This window comes from Eubalaena glacialis, chromosome 20 (genome assembly GCF_028564815.1).
Source record: "Eubalaena glacialis isolate mEubGla1 chromosome 20, mEubGla1.1.hap2.+ XY, whole genome shotgun sequence".
Classification (NCBI taxonomy): Eukaryota; Metazoa; Chordata; class Mammalia; order Artiodactyla; family Balaenidae; genus Eubalaena; species Eubalaena glacialis.
In genome coordinates this window covers 35,798,741-35,816,156 of record NC_083735.1, presented here as the reverse complement: position 1 = coordinate 35,816,156, position 17,416 = coordinate 35,798,741, and the positions used below count along the sequence as shown (strand labels likewise).

The 17,416-nt window shown below is 50.4% G+C and overlaps 1 protein-coding gene across 11 annotated transcripts in view; it reads left to right on the top strand.

Moving 5' to 3' along the window:
• Positions 1-17,416, top strand: part of CSGALNACT1 (chondroitin sulfate N-acetylgalactosaminyltransferase 1) — a 321,372-nt gene that overhangs the window by 237,757 nt on the left and 66,199 nt on the right. For all 11 annotated transcript variants that reach the window (XM_061177598.1, XM_061177601.1, XM_061177602.1 and 8 more), the window contains one exon: positions 2,428-3,320. In XM_061177598.1, the coding sequence (XP_061033581.1) occupies positions 2,711-3,320 (610 nt within the window). In that variant the 5' untranslated portion in view covers positions 2,428-2,710. The remainder of the gene's footprint in view (positions 1-2,427; positions 3,321-17,416) is intronic.

Sequence of the window (17,416 nt, the reverse complement as noted above, 5' to 3'; positions counted from 1 at the left end):
AAGGATGAGCCTCCTGACTCTAGCAGACAAATGTGTGGCCAGGTGTTACTATTATGATTACAGGTTAGATTGCTAGAAACATCCAAAAAACACTGTGTGTTAAAAGATGCAGAATTTTGTTTCTGACATACATTATCTGCTCTTGACATTTAAAAGGAGAAATCCATCACTGCTCCTTTGGCAGTAATTTTTACGGCTTTTATTGCTTTTAAGAAGTCATTTCTTCCTAGATCTGTTTTTTTCTCCTTTTACATCCAGAAGAATGGAATACCAAATAACTTTGAAATTTATACTAGTGAATTTCAAAAGCCGGACTAGACTTTCAAGAGACTTATGGAACAGAACTAATAATTGTTGTACAGTTTTAAATTTCTTTAGCCATTGCTTTAATACATTGCTTTGGTTAACCAACGTGATTTCAATTTATTGTGCAAACGTAACCATTATTCCGTTAAAAATATGTTAGAAAGATTGCATACTTTGTTTCCACAGTACAACAAATGGTGTTGAACCTTCCATTTTTGTTATTTGATTTGCTTATTTTGTCTTTAATGACAGTCCATTTAAAGTAAAAGTCTTTAAAGTAGCCACATAACGTGATAACATGTCTTCACTGGTAATTTAATACTTGGATATAATGAGTTCATCGGAGAGATTTCATTTAAAACAGCAAGGTGCCTGAATACCAAAGCTGAGATGTTTTAAATCGCAGAATTATAGTAATTATACAAAGCCTGAGATTTTCATCAGACAGAAAAGGCTTCCACGGCTAAACGTACACTTTAAACTCAGCACTGATAACCGTGTATTGTGCTAAATTATAGGAGAGAGAATCCTCAGGCCAAGGGAAATATTGGAGAGAATGTTATGTGTTGAATTTTAAAGGAAAATTGGGAAATAAACTATTTTGATAGCATAGTGATATATGTAAGAGGCGCATCACCAGGCAAATAGGAGAGGAACTCGAGAGTGTGGCCATAGGACACGGCAGGTGACTGCTCAGACCGTCAGTGAGCCTTACTGTTTACGGTATTTTCAGCGTAGGGAGGATGCCAGAAGGATCATCTCTCCCTACTCCCAGGGGTCCTGAAGTTGCTAATTGACTGGAGTCCTGCCAGTCAGTAAAGGGGACAGCCCACCAGTAAATGAGGTGAGAATCTGGATTTCTAGGTCGGGTGAAGACTGTAAAAAGTAATTTAGGGAATTCCCTGGTGGGCCAGTGGTTAGGACTCTGTGCTTTCACTTCCGAGGCCTGGGTTCAATCCCTGGTCGGGGAACTAAGATCCCACAAGCTGCAAGGCGCAGCCAAAAAAACCCCCCAAACAAACAAAAAACCTTAAAAAAAAAAAGGTAATTTAGTTTTCATGGGGATTTTTTTAATGTTGAATTTTTATAAAATGGCCAGGACACAGTACCCTCAGGGAGGTTGTTTAAGAGAAGTGATATAAAAAGATGCATCTAGGAAAATTTTATTAAAATCTCCCTACAACAAGAAATCTTATTTGATCCATTTATCATTCTTTTTTTCCGGCTCAGATGGGCAGGGGAGCTGAGGAAAGGGGATTAAGGAAGGGAGGGCACTGAGGAAGGAGTGCTGGGTGGAGGAGGGAGGGGCTTCCCGGGGGAAGGGGACAGCGGGTGAGAGCCAGGTGGCTCCTCATTTGTTTGGGGGGTGAGTGGAGTTGGATGAAAGGCCCTGTGGTCTGGCTGGGTGTTCCTGATGAGCCGCCAGGACACGGAATTGCTCCCAGAGGTTGAGCAGAGGCATCCTGGGTCTGAGTTCTGACAAAGCAGTATTTCTGGTCTACTTCTCCCAGCTGCATCCCTTCCTGTGGTAAACTCATCATCCCCGGTCCTGGAAGAACTGTTCGGACGCATTCCGAATGTTATCATCCGCACTTAGCATTTGCACATTTGGGCCTCCAGGTGCTTCCTCACCTCCTCATCAGAAAGTATGAGGACCACCCTGAGCCAGCTTGCAGGCCTACCCTGGTTGGGTGCCCTCAGGAGCCCGGGATGCTCACTGCTTGCATCCACCAGTGCGGGGAAGGCCCTGCTCTGCAATTTCATTGTCATTCAAGTTTTGCTTTTTCCCTTTTAACCATGAAAATAATATGTGCCATTGTGGACAATTTGCAAGATAGAGAAAATTACAGAGAAGCAGGAAAATCACCATTAATCCTTCCACCCAGAGAGAATTCACATTTTGCCATGTTTTCTTCCCATCTTTTTTCTGCATCCTTTGTTCTTTGTGTACGCCACTCTGCAGATGCATATTTGCATTCTGATTTAGAAACACTGAACAGTATTTAATCACCTGTTGTAAGCATTTTCCATAAACTCCATTGAATATTGATTATCGATCGCCGTGGTGAACACAAGGGGGTTGCTGTCCTGAGTAAGTGTTATTGTCATTGGTCTCCCCAGGTTCCCTCTGGAAGGCTATGATGGGAATGAGCGTGACAACTTGGACGGTTCCCCTGACTCGTGGCCTCTGCCTGGAAGTTCATCCTTTAGAAGTCAGGAAACTGCTGCCCTTGGTGGTGGACTCCCGGGAACAAGACGCGGTGTAGACCGAAATGGATGAGAGCAGCTCGGGGACCCCCGGACGTGTGCTCCCCGTGGTCTAGTCCAGGGACGCCCCTCGCGGGCCGGGTGGTCTGGGATGAACGCCGCGGCTGCTGGACGCGTGGCTGATCCCTGAGCGAGGATGGTGCGCCGGGGGCTGCTCGCGTGGGTCTCCCGGGTGGTGGTCTTGCTTGTGCTCCTCTGCTGCGTCGTCTCTGTCCTCTACATGCTGGCCTGCACGCCGAGGGGCGACGACGAGCAGCTGGGGCTGCCCAGGGCCAGCGGCCCCACGGGGAAGGACGGGTACCAGGCAGCGATGCAACAGCGGGAGGAGCATCACCGCGACGACATCAGCAGCCTCAAGAGGCAAATTGCGCGGCTCCAGGAGGAGCTGCAGGAGAGGAGCGAGCAGCTCAGGACCGCGCAGCATCTGGCGGGGGGCCCTGCGGGCGCCCCCGGCAGGGCCCAGGCCGACCTGCTGGCCTTCCTACGCTCCCAGGTGGACAGGGCAGAGGTGCACAGTGGCGTCAAGCAGGCCACCGAGTATGCCGCTGTGCCCTTTGACAGCTTCACCCTGCACAAAGTGTACCAGCTGGAGACGGGCCTGACCCGCCACCCCGAGGAGAAGCCCGTGCGCAAGGACAAGCGGGATGAGCTGGTGGAGGTCATCCAGCTGGCCGTGGACGCCCTGAACAGCCCGGCCGAGAGCGGCCCCGACCAGCGTCCTTACACGGCCTCGGACTTCATCGAAGGTTGGCTCGCTTGCGAAGGGGGTGGAAAGTGGTCGGAGGGGCACCCGGGTCTGGGCCCAGGCAGAGCCCGGCTGCAGAGGCTGGCGGTGGCTTTGGGGATGGCGCGTAGGCAGCTCTGTATGAGCGACTGAAGGCAAGGCTTGGCTTTTTGTATTTTTCAGGAACATCTGCTTCCACTCACTTCCTCGTGGAAACCACAGTCACTGAGTGGACAGGTTCATTGTTTCTTGGCAGAAGAAGGTGGAACTTCTTGCTCTCAATAAGAAAGAAAGAAAACAAAATATAAACATGAAATATTGAAACCCAAATAGAGTGTGATAGGCAGTTTTCGTTTTATGCCTTCTCCCAGGCACGTCTAGAGACCGGGCCCTGTCATCAGGCCCCGGACAGGACAGTAGTAGCGAACATGTACGTGTAGCACTTATGTCTGCCCAGCTCTGTTCTGGGAGCTTTACACTTGCAGTGACCCCTTTTGCGGGGTGAGGGAATGGAGGCTCAGATTAAGTAAGTAAATCACCTAAGGGGGCTCTGTTAGCAAGTGATGGAGCTGGGATTTGAACCCAGAAGTCTGATTCCAGAGTCCACGTCCTTAACCACTAAGTCATATTGTAGAGGTGGTCAGAGCACCTGGAAACTAGGAGGGTGAATGCCTCACCTTTCTTCATGGGCACAAGACAACCTAGTGTTAATTGTGTTTGTGTCAATTTTAGAAGAAAGCAGCCTCGTCTTGGAGTTTCTTGGAAGACTATTCTTACCAATTTTTCCGTTGTTACTGATTCAAAAATCAACTAATAATTTGGAAGAGGAACTGCCTTCGAGGGCATCCGGTTCTTCCTCCTGTTTCCGGAAAGGAGATACTTCCCAGACACATGGCTTGCCCACCTTACCCCGCTCCCTACTTGGGTTCTGTAACGACCATCTCATCTACCTGTAGGCAAGACAGACCCTCTTTAGTCATACCAGAAACCCTCCCTCTGCCTCTGATGCCTGTTCTCTCTGGACGCTTTCCTGTCTTATGGTTTTTTTCCCCTTTACATGTGAACTGTAAATTAATGCAATTTTGGTATATTATCATTTTTCATATACCTAGAGCTAGGTAAAGAAATCTTTCGCAAGATCAAGCTTTTGGTCTGTCGACTGAAAAAAAAAAAAAAAAAGCATAATGTGAGTTAAATTTTATTTGGGGACAAAATGAGGACGATAGCCCGGGACAGCATCTCAGACAGCTCTGAGGAACTGATCCGAAGAGGTGGGGTGGAGGTCAGCATATGTGTGACTTTGGTGAAGGGGGTCCATGCAGTGAAGCACACGTTTTGGCAGGGGGTGGCTGCTAGTCACGAGGAGCAGATGTCACCATTCATGATTTTAGTGCTTTTCTAGATATGAGAAGATGCAAGAAATTGGGCTCATAAAATCTCCTGAAAATCTTATCTGAAGGCCTGTTCTGCCAGTTTTTCCCAGAGCACAGAGGGCCTCGTTCCTGATCTCCACCCTGAACTCCTTTCAGGGTGAGTTGAAGGTCAGCGGCTGCCGTGGCTAGTGACTTCATCCTTGTAGAGGCGGATGGCAAGTGACAGTTTTTCGTCCACCGATGTCAGGATTTTACTCATTTATATGAGGTATTACAAGTGCCTAGTGCACTGGGGAGCTAGCAAGTAGAAACACAAGGTAAGCACTCAGTAAGCGTTTAAAGTATCATGAGGGTGTAGCATCCCATTTTATAGTGCTTTAGAGTTTATCAAACATTTCCACAACTATTACTTGCCTAGCTGACCCCCAGGGAAAATCATTAAACATCCTTAAAAAGGAAACCCTGGTTGTGGAGTACGCTGCCAGAGCTGCCCTCGCACAAAGCACTTTCAAAAGAACTTGATTACAAATCAGTGATTTTTAATCTGCATTCATGTTTGAAATCCCCGTCTGCTTTTCTGTGTACAGGATCTAAAGTGCAAGGCCTGTGGTTCTCAGTGACTCGGGCCTCTTGTCCCTGAGCTGAGGTGCTCTGTGACACGTCTGACTTTCTGTCAGAAACCCTCTTGTCATGCTGCCCCGTGGGGCTTAACACAGCCTGTGTGTGAAGGCAGATCAGTCCACACACACCTTCCAAATTTGGGGAAAGTCTCGTCAGCTATTTTCATATGATGAGTAAATAGACACAAACACTTTAAATATGTTTCTACATATTTGACTGTCATACACAGTTGATCTCACTTTTTCATTCTTATCACAAAAGATGGTGGAGGGCATCTTTTATATTCCCAGGAACTGGGGCATCATGAAAGACTTCACTAGTCAGGGAGCTGCAGGAAGGCAGAGTTAAATTCAGCATAAGGAGTAACTGTCAAACAGTGACATTTCGGAACAAAGTGGGATTCCCATCACTGCGAGGATTCTGTCATCAGCTGGATGGCCAGGAGGTGATAATTCATGATTCTAGCATCAGAGAGGTGGTTGGACTGAATTACATTTGAAGACCTTTGCAATCCTGGCTCATGATTCTTTGACCTACACCTAGTTAAGGAGAACGAAGGGAACGGAAAGGGTCTGATTTGAAATCTGTGTTCTATAATGCATGAGAACAAGCAATGGGACCCTGTAAGGATGAAGTGTATCTTTAACATAACGTATTTGGGTTTTTAAGCATAACCTTGGAGAGACTATTTTGTGTTTGGGTGTCAGTAGTCTAAACGTTGGGGCAGTTGAGTGGAAGTCCACGGGCAGACCTGGGTTCCACACCCTCAGAGAGCTCTACACGAGGGCCACGGATTCACTGAACCCTGAACTAGTGTGATAAGGATGGGGGTTCTTTGTGTTTAAACGAATAATAATAAAACCCTGTGGAATGCTTCTGGATGATAACAGTTGAGTAGACTTAAAGCCAACCGTGGGGCAGGAGGCGTGATGACACAGCAGGGGCTGTGTGACTCTGACCCAGACCCCTCACCTCCTGGCGGCTGGGTCTCCTCATCCTTCAATAAGAGGTTGACTTTCATGTCCCCCAAGGCCCACCTGGCCCAGCCTTCGGCAAAATACAAAGCACCGCTTTGGCTTTCTTCTTCTTGGCTTTGCCGAGGAACCGTCCCTGAGGGGTACCCTGCCCCCCCTCTGCTGGGTGACAGGACATGCCCCACCCCTTGGGATTCTGCTCTGTGGAAGGAGGGATTCAGACAGGTGATCTGTAAGGCCTGCTCTGACCATGGCCACTTCCTACAGTTCTGTGAAGCCTGCGGAGGGCGAATGCCTATTGATGACCATCTAATTTATTATCCATGTTGATTGAATTATTATCTATCTCTGAAACATAGAGGGAACAACATTTGCCCCAGTTTCCCTTCACCAGATGTTTCACTGGCACTGATTCTTGCATTGGATTCTCATATAATAACATGAATTTTTTGTACAACTGTCTGGGAAAAGAAGATAAAGTAGAAAAGCATGATCAGATCCTGTGCTTTCAGAAACCTAACTGTATCTCCTCAAGTGAACAGAAAACCTCTCTTTGTGTTTGTGGTTCATGACTCCTGTGTGGGATACACAGACTCCTGTTTAAGTCTGAGTGGCACAGTTTTTGGCTTTGATGGCATATTTAAATAGAGCTCCGGGGCCTACATTCGACATCATTCCATAAAACAATTTAGCCTCCCGAATTATTCCCCTTTTACAACCCAAACACCCAACACCGTGAGTCCTGTGTGAAGTGCTGTGTCTGCTGTCTCCATGGGGTGGTTCCGTACCGGCCTGGGCACCTCCCCTCCTCCAGCTTTCGCAGGGTTAGTGGTGGCAAGAGTGGCTCAGACGCCAAAAGACTTGATTTTAGGGTGAGATGGAGTCAAGCCACGAGCCACAAGAAAGTGAATGTTTTGATGGCACCCTGGGACACGTTTTAAAACAAGGAGATACGGGAATAGCTCTAAAACCTTAGTGACCACCGCCTGCCCAGTAAGCTCCCACCTCCCGTGCTCCACAGCCAAGACTGCGTGCTGCCTGGGCAGCCGAGGCACCTAGTGAGGGCCCGGAGATTTTTATGTCCATTGTTGGTGCCTCTGCATAACCTCCAAGGATGCCATGTGACCATGTTGCTAAGCTTTTCTAGACAAGCTGAGTCCAGTCCCAGGGCCAGGCGCTTGGAGACCCTGGTGCTTGGGACCGTGATGCTTGGCGTGCATTTCAGGGAGATGCTCCTTTGTGACTTGGGGAGGAAAGGTAAGGCAGGCGTTCAGGTGCATTGCCGGGCATTTGGGGGCGCCTGGGGATCTTGGTGCAGAAATAAGGGAGAGCAAGGATTCTGCGCAGTGGACGGGGTGTGGCGGGAAGAGCAGGTGTTGCGGAGAGGTGGGGAGGTTGCTGTGGGCAGGACATAGGGCTTCAGGTCCTGAGCGGGGCCCCAGTTCTCAGCATCTCCAGGGAGGTGAAGGCCGTAGAACCCAGGACAGCCCTTCCCACCCGCCCTCACGTCACGTGCATGGAAGGACCATGCGTGTTTACTGTCGAGTTCCCGCCAGGCCTGCGTGGTGTTAGGTTCCTCTGTCACCTCACCCCGTTCCCTCTGTCTGCTTCCTCCCTGAGGTCTCCTCATGTGTTTGCTGATGCTTTACGTTCCTAAAGAGGGAGAAATGCTTTTTATTCTGAAATCAGAGATAAGAGGCTTAAATGCCAATAAATGTTTTGAGGCTACACTATAGAGAGATTCTTCCTGGGGGGATGGTGAGAAGGAGGGTAGCGGCCTTGCACTTCTGTGGGGGCGGGACCCTAGCCCCCCTTCTGGGGAGTGGATGAGCCTCCTGCCAGGATAGGTGCTCTGCTGTCTCAGAATATTTTGAAATTCTTAGTAAGTTGTGAACAAGGGACCCTACCTTTTCATTTTGCTCTGGTCCCTGCAAACTGGGCAGCCAGTCCTACCGCCGAATAGAGAGGCCAGGAGGGAGGGTGAGGAGGGGAGACGGAACTAGGACACTGTGCAGCCCAACACCATCGCTGAGGCCAGCTCTGTGGACCCGCGGCGGACCGGGACAGGCGCGACCTTGGTTTGACACCCATCCTGTGCGTGTGGAGTACTTTCTAGCAAGACTGCAGAAACCGGCAAGTCTTAACTTTGTTTTACGATAGCTTTGTTGTTAGTATTTTTATTGGACTCATTCGAAGCACTTTCATTCCCAGGGGATTTTTCTTAAATTGAAGTGTCACTGTTCTTCCTGCCTCGCGTTTCCTGCTAGGGATGTGCTGTAAGAGGGAACTTGGGATGCTGTGGGAACGTCCAGGACGGAGGAACGTGGCTGCGTTAGCGGGAGTGCTGAGCGGAGGCACGATGGGCGGAGGCCTGGACCGGGGCCTCGGGCTCCGTGGGAGGTGCGGGGGGGAGATGGCGGGCAAGGGGTGCGGCCCAGCGGGCCCAGTCTGTCAGCCACATTGGGGAAGAGCTGGTGTTTGCGGAAAGGAGCCATAGTTTTTTAGCCAGACCCTGAGTTTGTCCTCTGCGGGGTCGTGGATGAGGCCCGGTGCCCAGGCTTAATCGATGTGCGTGGACGGGACACCTGCTCTGTGGGCAGAACGTCCCCAGTGGCCTGAGGGGCGGGGGAAGGAGGATGAAGCCAGGTCTCTGGCCTGAACGACCCGGTTCCCCACATGGGGAGACAAAGCTCTCAGTGACTGAGGTTCAGTGGCGGGAAGTGGCCGTTGCTCTGAGAGTGTCAGAATCGGTGCCTGAAGGCCCCTGGGGCTCGGGAGAGACCTCAGAGCAGGTGGGACCTGAGCCAGCCTCGAAGGGGAGACGGGGTTACAGGGAGGGGCGAGCGAGAGGGGAACAGATGGCAGCAGAGGGCGGGGGCCGGAGAGCTGACTGACCGGGGAATAGGACCGGGGTGGGGTTAGGGGGAGACCAGCCCAGCCAGCAGGCGGGACCCGAGAGTCACTGGGAATGTTGGACACGAGGACCCTAAGGGCTGGGCCAAGGGGTTTAGCTCACAGGATCGCCTGGATCTGTAGTCAGACGGGCCCTCGTTTTGGGGGCGGTGGGTAGTGAGCTCAGCTCCTGAGTACCGCTCAGCCCACCCCCACCTCCTCCCACTTGCTGTGGTTCTCCGGTGCTCAAGCAGCCGTGGCATCTTGGAGGTCCCGTGGTCGGAGATGGGGACCCTGTGGTTTATCGTAGCTGGTCTTGCGTCTGTGCACCAGGCCCTGTCCTGACGTCTCACCAGCACTGGTTCATCTCATCCCCTCTTCCACCAGCACCCCGGATTCATTTTATCTCAGTTTTGTCAGTGTGAGTCTGGAACTCGGAGGTTAAGTAACAGCCTCCAGGCCACTCAGCTGGCAAGTGATGGGCCCAGATTCCAGACCTTTAGATCGTAGCTCCTGGCCATGCCACCTCGGACCTCTGAGGGTCTCTGACCTGTCCACACGCTTCTCTGGTCCCGGATGGTATGGGGGAAACCTAAAAGCACGTCCAAGGGGTGCAGACCGTTGGGAGAGGTCCTACCCGGGTGAGCTGTGTAAATGTTCTTGGGAAGAAGTTTTTAAAGGAAGAGAAGGAAAATCATGAGCTCCTGGGGGAGACGGGCAGACAGAGGCACGGGAGGGGCCGCATCATTCACTTAAGGGGAGGGGGTCACGCGGGGCTGGGCGCCTTCAGCATGAAACGCTTTACTTAAACTGATCGGGGTGCGTTTCTTCTGAGACTCCTACAGCAGTGTGGAGGAGGGGCGGGAGCTGACGAGTCAGGAGGGAAGATGGAGTGCAGAAGAGCCCGTTGGGGGCTGTCAGGGAGCCGGGTGGCAGGCGTGTCCGGTGCTAAGGGAAGAGACAGGGCTTACGGTCCTGTTTTCTTCTCCAACATACGCACTATATGTGAGCTCTGGATATGATGGAAGCCCACAGTGCGGGCAGTCCTGGGGGCCCCGCCCGCCTTCTGATCCCAGCGCGCCTGCCGGCTCTGCTTCCACTCCTGCTGCCCGTTCCCCCTCGCCCAGTGCCCAGCCCTCCTGCCCGCCCTGACCCTCCTCCTCCTGGGCGCCGTCCTCTGCACCCAAGGCCCTGCCCCCTGTAAGACTTTCCCCTCTGCAGTCTTCAGGTTCTTCCAGCCAGAAGTTCCCTGTCGTCTTCCCGAGGCCGTGGGATGAGCTCACGGACCCTTTTCCCTCTGTCACGCTTGGTTTATCAGACTCAGCCCATCTTCCTCACCACGTCCAGCAGCAGCGATGGGTGCACGGTGCTTTCCCTGTTCAGTGGCTGCACAGCCCTCACGGTGGTGGTTCCCATTCGGGAGCCTCGCCTGGCCAGAGTCTGACTCCCCTGAGGTCCCCCCCGACCCCGCTGGCCCTGGGGGGCCCGGCCTCCCGCTCCCCGTGCCGGGTGAGCAGCTTGGGCCTGGGGCACCAGACCCGGGGCCCATTCAGCTCCTGTCTCTGAGTACACCCTGCCCGGTCCGCATGTATAAGAGAGACGGCTCGAACCTTGTGGAAGAAAGTTTACAGAAAACCCAAGGTACACAGTTCTCACCTCTGCTCTTCAATTTCCATTGTAAATTAGCTGTTTGATGGGAGGATATTTTCCATCGAAACAATACCGTAAAGAGTACTTGGGTTCCTGGGACCCATCACAAATCAGATTTAAACTCTAAACGCAAGGACATAAATGCCAGAGGTTGGGGATGAGTGGAGAGGACGTCTTTAGAAAGCTATCTTCCTTTTCTGCCCTGGGTGTTACTAGTACATTCTCAACAGAGTACCTGACACCAAAACCACTTTAAAAAAACGCTGTATTTTGCAGTCATTTTGGAATTACAGAAGAGTTGCAGGAACAGCGCAGGGTGTCCGCCTGCCTCTCCCCAGCTTCCCCGCTGTCAGCATTCTGCACGTGTGCAGGCGTCAGCCCTGGGAAGCAGCACTGGTACGGCACTGTCTCCTCAGTTGTGCCTCAGCTTTGCTTCGTTTTTGTGTTTCTCCTGCCTGGTGTGCTCGGGACTGCTTAGCTCCGTGGTTTGGTGTCTGTCATTCATTTGGGGAAATTCTGAGCCAGTATTTCAGCCAGTCCTCCTTTGCCCCGTGCCTTCTGTCTCTTTCTGGACTCCACCTGTGTGTATGTCTCACAGCCAGTGGATGTTCTGTTTTTTTTTTTGTTTTCACTTTTTTTTCTCTTTGTGTTTGGTAACTTCCATTGACCCACCTCAAGTTAACTGATTCTTCCTCAGCAGAGAGACTACCCATCAAGGCGTTCTTTATGCCTATTACTGCGCTTTTAATTTCTAGCATTTCCATTTATTTCTGATCATTTCCATCTCTCTGCTGAAGTTGCCCATCTGATCGCACGTGTTGTCCACTTTTTCCACCTTTAACATATTAATCATAGTTATTTTAAATTTCCTGTCAGATGACTCCAGCATCTGTGTCATCTCTGAGTCTGGTTCTGATGATTGCTTTGTGTCTTGGATTTTTTTCTTGTCTTTTCCAAACCTCGTAACTTTTGTCGAATCTGGCATAGCTAGTAGAGACTGAGATAAATAGTGTTTATGCCTGGAAATGTCACACTTTTCCCTTTCCTGTGCCGTGTGTGCATGCACGGGCGCAGGAGTGGGCGGGGCTTGAGCTTTGTGGTTGCTATGGTTACCCTCAGTGCATCCCAGGCTCCAAATTCCTCGTGATACCTTGGGTTAGGGTGGAGGCGGTTCTGCCTGAGGGCTGTCCGTCCAGCCCTGTGACCCCTCGGGGAAGGTCTCCTTGCGCTCCTCTTCTGTCCCCTCCCAGCATTTCTGCTGTCACTTGCTAGTCAAGCTTGTTAGCTTAGTGCAGGGCAGTGGGGAGTGGAGCATTAACCATTTTTAACATTAACCATTTAATGTTAATTAAATCTCAGTCCTACCGGGTCTTTGGTTCTTGGGGTGTCTCCTGTCCCACCCCAGGAATAAGGCTTTTTATTCCTCCCTCCCCAGCTGCAGGGAGCTTTCACCAGTTCCTGAGGGTGAGAATGTTTGTTGCGCTTTCCCCAACAATAGGTTTTGGTTCCAGAGAGGGGGACAGGAGGAAAGGGCCCCCCGACATGGCTGCTGACCCCCGCCCCCGGGCCTGCACCTCGTGGACACTTCCAAGGCTCTGATTTTCTGTGAGTACCCGAGGAGGCTTCTGGAGGAAGAGCCGCGGGGGTACAGACCTCTCCATTCTCTGGAGCCCCAGGGCGTCCCTGTGCCGCCAGCCTGTGCTCGGCCTTCTTTCTTCCGCCCCATGTCCTCCGCCCCTCTGGGCCAGCGCTCCCCACTCTGCCCTCCCTGCAGGCTCCTGTCTCTCCTCAGATTTGGGACCAGCCGTTTGTTCTGTGGCCTCAGCTCTCCCCGAAGTTCAGAGAAGTCCTGCATTTGAAGGGAGTCTGGCTCTTTTTCATTGTGAGCAATGTGTCTTTAAACTCATTATACCCTGGAGTGGAAGCAGAAGTGTGAAACCACTTTTTAAAATAATAATTTAAAATCTATTGATTACTTCGTCTACTTCCATTTCTCTATGAATCAATAATCTCTTCTCACAATCTATTGATGGTTTCACCCATCATGCTCAAGCCAACAGTTTAAAAGCACTGAATTGCATTGATTTCGCTCATGAGCGGGAAGGTTGGGACATGCCACACCTGGGTCCTCTGAGCGGAAACCTTGAATGCCGTGGTCTCTCCTCTGTGGCCATGAATCAGAGAAATGGCAGGGTCGCTTAAGCCTATCTGGTACCATATGTCTATTCTTTGAGTTTTAATGTTTCAGTGTTGGCCACTTGGATTTCTTCTATCAAATGTCACACGATCATAAAAAGTACAAGTATTGTGACAATCGATCATTTCCAAGCACACTTCCCCAAACTGGCGTGTGGAGCCGTCCCTGCCTTCTGCATTGTCAGAACTTGGGGTTACTATTTTCCATCCCTGTCTGCCATTCACCTGGGTCTGCCTGGGATCCCCATCACCCTCCTGCTGGTGTTGATCGGGTCCTGTGTTAGCTGGGTGGGGGGAGTTAAGGGGAAAAGGGGGAAAGGTACTGTCCTGTTCCCACATCAAACATCTGCCTTCTTCCTGCATTCCACCCCCTCCCCCACGTCCCCGCAGGCCTGGGGACACTTTGGTGGCTGAAGCTGGCACCTGCCGCCCCACCTCTTTGTCACTCTACACAGACTGTTGTTTAGGAAATAAAGCCAAGACTTGGAAACGCTGGGAGGCTGCGCTCTCCCCTCTGTGTCCTGTCCTGCTGCTTCCTCTGGGGCTCTGTCCCTGGCTGTCACCCGGCTCCTTCCTTCCTTCCCTGCAGCCAGTGCCCCTTGTCCCCAGTCTTGTGGGGGAGGGAGGGATGGTCCCCTGTCCCATCCGATGTCTGTCGTGCTGACTTGTGGAGCCGTAACTGTGACTGGACTTCACGGCCGTGGGCTTGGGCTGGTTCACAGCGCTGGGTGCATCTCCGCAGGCGCGTGGTGGATCAGGTCTCTGTGGCTGGTCCGAGGACTTCACCACCACAGATCCTAGCGTTCCTGTGCCTTCGGAGCGATTTACACGTGCACTCTTGAAGGCAGCCCACTTGTAGATAGGGGACCCCCCCCACCATTTCCTTTGCATTGTAAATATTTCTGTCAGCAGCAGCCAGCGCTTCCTGCACTACAAGTCAGACCCCATCCGACTCACCCAGGGAAAGGGAGCATGTGGGTGGCAGTGATGAGATTATCTTTTATATTTTGCTTAGAGATGTAAACAGTCACCAGGGTCTGTGAAACGTCTCTCCTCTGTCCATCTGTTTCCGCTGAGGCTGCTGATCAGAAGGCGGCATCCGCAGGGAGACGGGTTGGAAGGGCCGCTGAGCCTTTGCCCTGATGACTTTATTCTCATTGTAGGACCCATAGGAGCTGAGGTGGGGGAAGAGTAAACACCAAGGGGCGTGGCTCCATCTTGGAAACGCTGGCCCGCATCCTGCCTGGCTCTCCTTCTGCCCTCAGCCCCCTGTCTTTGCTGTGGACATAGATGAAGGGAAGGAATAGACTTTTCCATCCTTGGAGGTTCCATTGGTTTATCAGTTGGTCTGAAAACACCATTTCGTGAGGTTTCGTCACGTGCAGGTTTTTGTAGGGAGGATGCTGACGGTAGAGGACAGAGCCCAGAGGAAATGAAGTTCCAGGAGGAAGTGATGGGGTTAGGCGTGACTTGAAGCGTCATAGCTTCTTAAATGTAGGAATAGATGGGTAACGGGAGAGTTACGCGTTGAGGTTTTGAAAGACTTGGGTGTTCAGTCTGTTCATCCATTGGCCGTGCCCTCTGTGCTGGCATCGTCCGTGCTAGGGGTGGACACAGTCACACGAGTGGTCCCTGCCCCTCACAGGCGATGACGGCAGAGTCACACCTTAAACAAGTGGTACAGGGGGGAGAGATTGGCCGTAGGTGGCGGGGTCAGAAAGGGCATCACGGAGAAGGCTTTTGAAAGACAATTCGAGTTGTCTCAGGTCAAGGGCGTGTGCTCTGGGGTGGGGGAGTGCTCCAGGCAGGGGGAGTGACATGGGCAGAACCCGGAGGCGTGTGAAAGCTTGGGGCAGTCACGGACCTGCAGGCAGTCAGAGGATGCTGGAGTATTAAGTAGGAGGATGTTGGTCTGGGTGGGAGGAGGTGTGGCCAGATGACGACCCTGAAGGATTAGGGCCAACATCATCAAGGGTTTATATGCATTTTAGGGTTTCTAGTTTATCCTGCAGGCCATAGGCACTGTTGACCATTTTTAATAGTGGTTAGATTGGCTTTCCAGCTGGGTCACTATGATAGCAGGGTAGAGGGGATATTGGAGTGGGCTGGGAGTCAAGGCAGGTTTGGGAAATAGTTTGGCAGTTCCTCAACATGGGAAATGTAGAGTTACTGCATGACCCAGGAGTTCTACTCCTAAGTATGAACCCAAGAGAGAGGAGAACGTACATTCACACAAAAACGTGTTCAGGATAGCCAGATGGTGGAAACAACCCAGATGTCCACCTGTGGATGGACTGATAAACAAAATGTGACTTATCCATACAAAAGTATTTGCCGTAGAAAGAAATGAAGTACTGATACACGCTACAGCACAGATGTCCCTTGAAAACATGATGCTGAGTGAAAGAATCCAAATACAAAAGACCACATATTGTATAATCCACTTACATGAAATGTCCAGAACCAGCTAATCGGTAGAGACAGGAAGCAGATTTTTGGTGGCCTAGGACTCCAGGTAGGTGGGTGGGTGGGTAGGTGGGGATGAGCAGTGACCACTAATAGGTACCGGTTTCCTTTCAGGGAGATGAAATGCTCTAAAATTAGATTGTGGTAGTGGTCACACAACTCTGTGACTATAGTAAAAACGGTGACTTGTGTGGTTGAAGTGGTTAATTGGTATGTGAATAATATCTCAATAAAGCTACTTATAAATAAATAAAAATAAATATGACATAATCTCTGTCCTTAAAAGAAAGTGAAGGCTGGGAGACTAATGACAAGGCTTTATAAATAGTTGAGGTGGTGAAGGCTCCTGCACCGAGGCTGCAGCCGTGGGACAGGAGGGCAGGGCGGGGGGTGGGGGTGGGGTGTGGAGCTGAGTATGTCGGGAGGTGGTTAACTCCTTGGGTCCAACCATAGAATCCTGGGCTCTTCCATAGGCATTTCTCCAGAGTGTGTAATGAACAAGCTACCAGGATCATATTTACTTACATCATGGCTTTTACAAAAGGAATTTAAGGCAGCAGTGGTATTTATTGATGTCAAACCTCTTTCCCCCTTATGTAAGTGCTAAATCATGTCCTTCTTATATGAGACACTATTATGGGCAGACACTGGGCGGGGAAGTAGAACAGAGGCTGAAAAAAGGAAGACCCACATCTTATTTTTACTATAAGATTAATTCAACAGACAGAAATACGAAAAATCTCTGTTTACGTGTTTCTGACCATAGTCAACTGACGGCCTTAAAAACGAATTTCCAGTTTGGGAATCATCGTCCAAACACGCTGTCATTAGTCTGAGGCCAAACATTCAAGCATAATAACCAAAAGCGTGTATGCCATCGCTGGTCAGTGGCCATCAGCGGAGGCCTGGGAGCTGGGCTGCAGGGTGGACCAGCTGTGAGACTAAACCACAGCTGGGCCTCCAGCTGGTGTTGAAGGGGACAAAAGCCTTTAGGGCAAAACCTGGTCCGACTGGGGCGTCAGGCCCGATGCAGGCAAGGTTTGGCACCAGTTGGCAAGGGGGCCCAAGCAGGGCAGGAGGTGCAGAGTTCAAGGGGCTCAACAGGGATAAAGGTCTGGGGTTCAGCTGGACACAGGGAACAGGCAGGAGGTGCGATCTGAGTCAGGTCAGGAGCAGTGAGCTCGGCACCCTGGGACAGTTATTTATTCAACAAACACTTACTGAATGTCTGCTGCGTGTCAGGCAGAGCCCAGGGGTATGTTGGCTGATCTCAGGGTGAGGGCTGTGTGCTTCTCTGAAAGGAGCCTTCACAGTTCTCACGTAGATAATAATATGTTACTAAAATCCTCTAAATTTCTGGACATTTTCTTAGGGATTCTCACTAGTTACCAATGTTCCTAAAAGGCTGTAGTTTAAACATGTTATTACTTTCAAGTTCATGGCTGAACCTCAAATTATGAATATGTTTATGGTCAATAAGTAGAGTTTATTAATAGTACGGAGTATACTTTGGCCTTCTCTACATGTTTAATGAAATCATTAATCTCAGTAACCTCTAGCCACAAACTAAATTGCACTGGAATTCATGAAAAATAGCAGACTGTGTGGCCTCACGTAAAGTGTGTGGATATAAAGGTATGTCTTAGTACCCTTCAATTATGTACCAGATTTATTCAGAATCAGTCCTGTCCTTTGCAGATTATTGGATAACAGAGAGGCACACATCAAATGCTAAGAGTGAAATCTAAACAGACCCTACTTTATTTGGCTAAAGGTACAATGAGCCTGATATAAGTTCTTGCTTAAACTTAAGTCCAGACAAATATTATGAAAGATAAATGGGCTAAAGATATGAACAGATCACAGAAGAAGAGACACGGGTGCCTGAAATACACATTAAAAAGTGAAAAATAGTTAAAAATGAAAACAAAAGTTGAATATTAAAT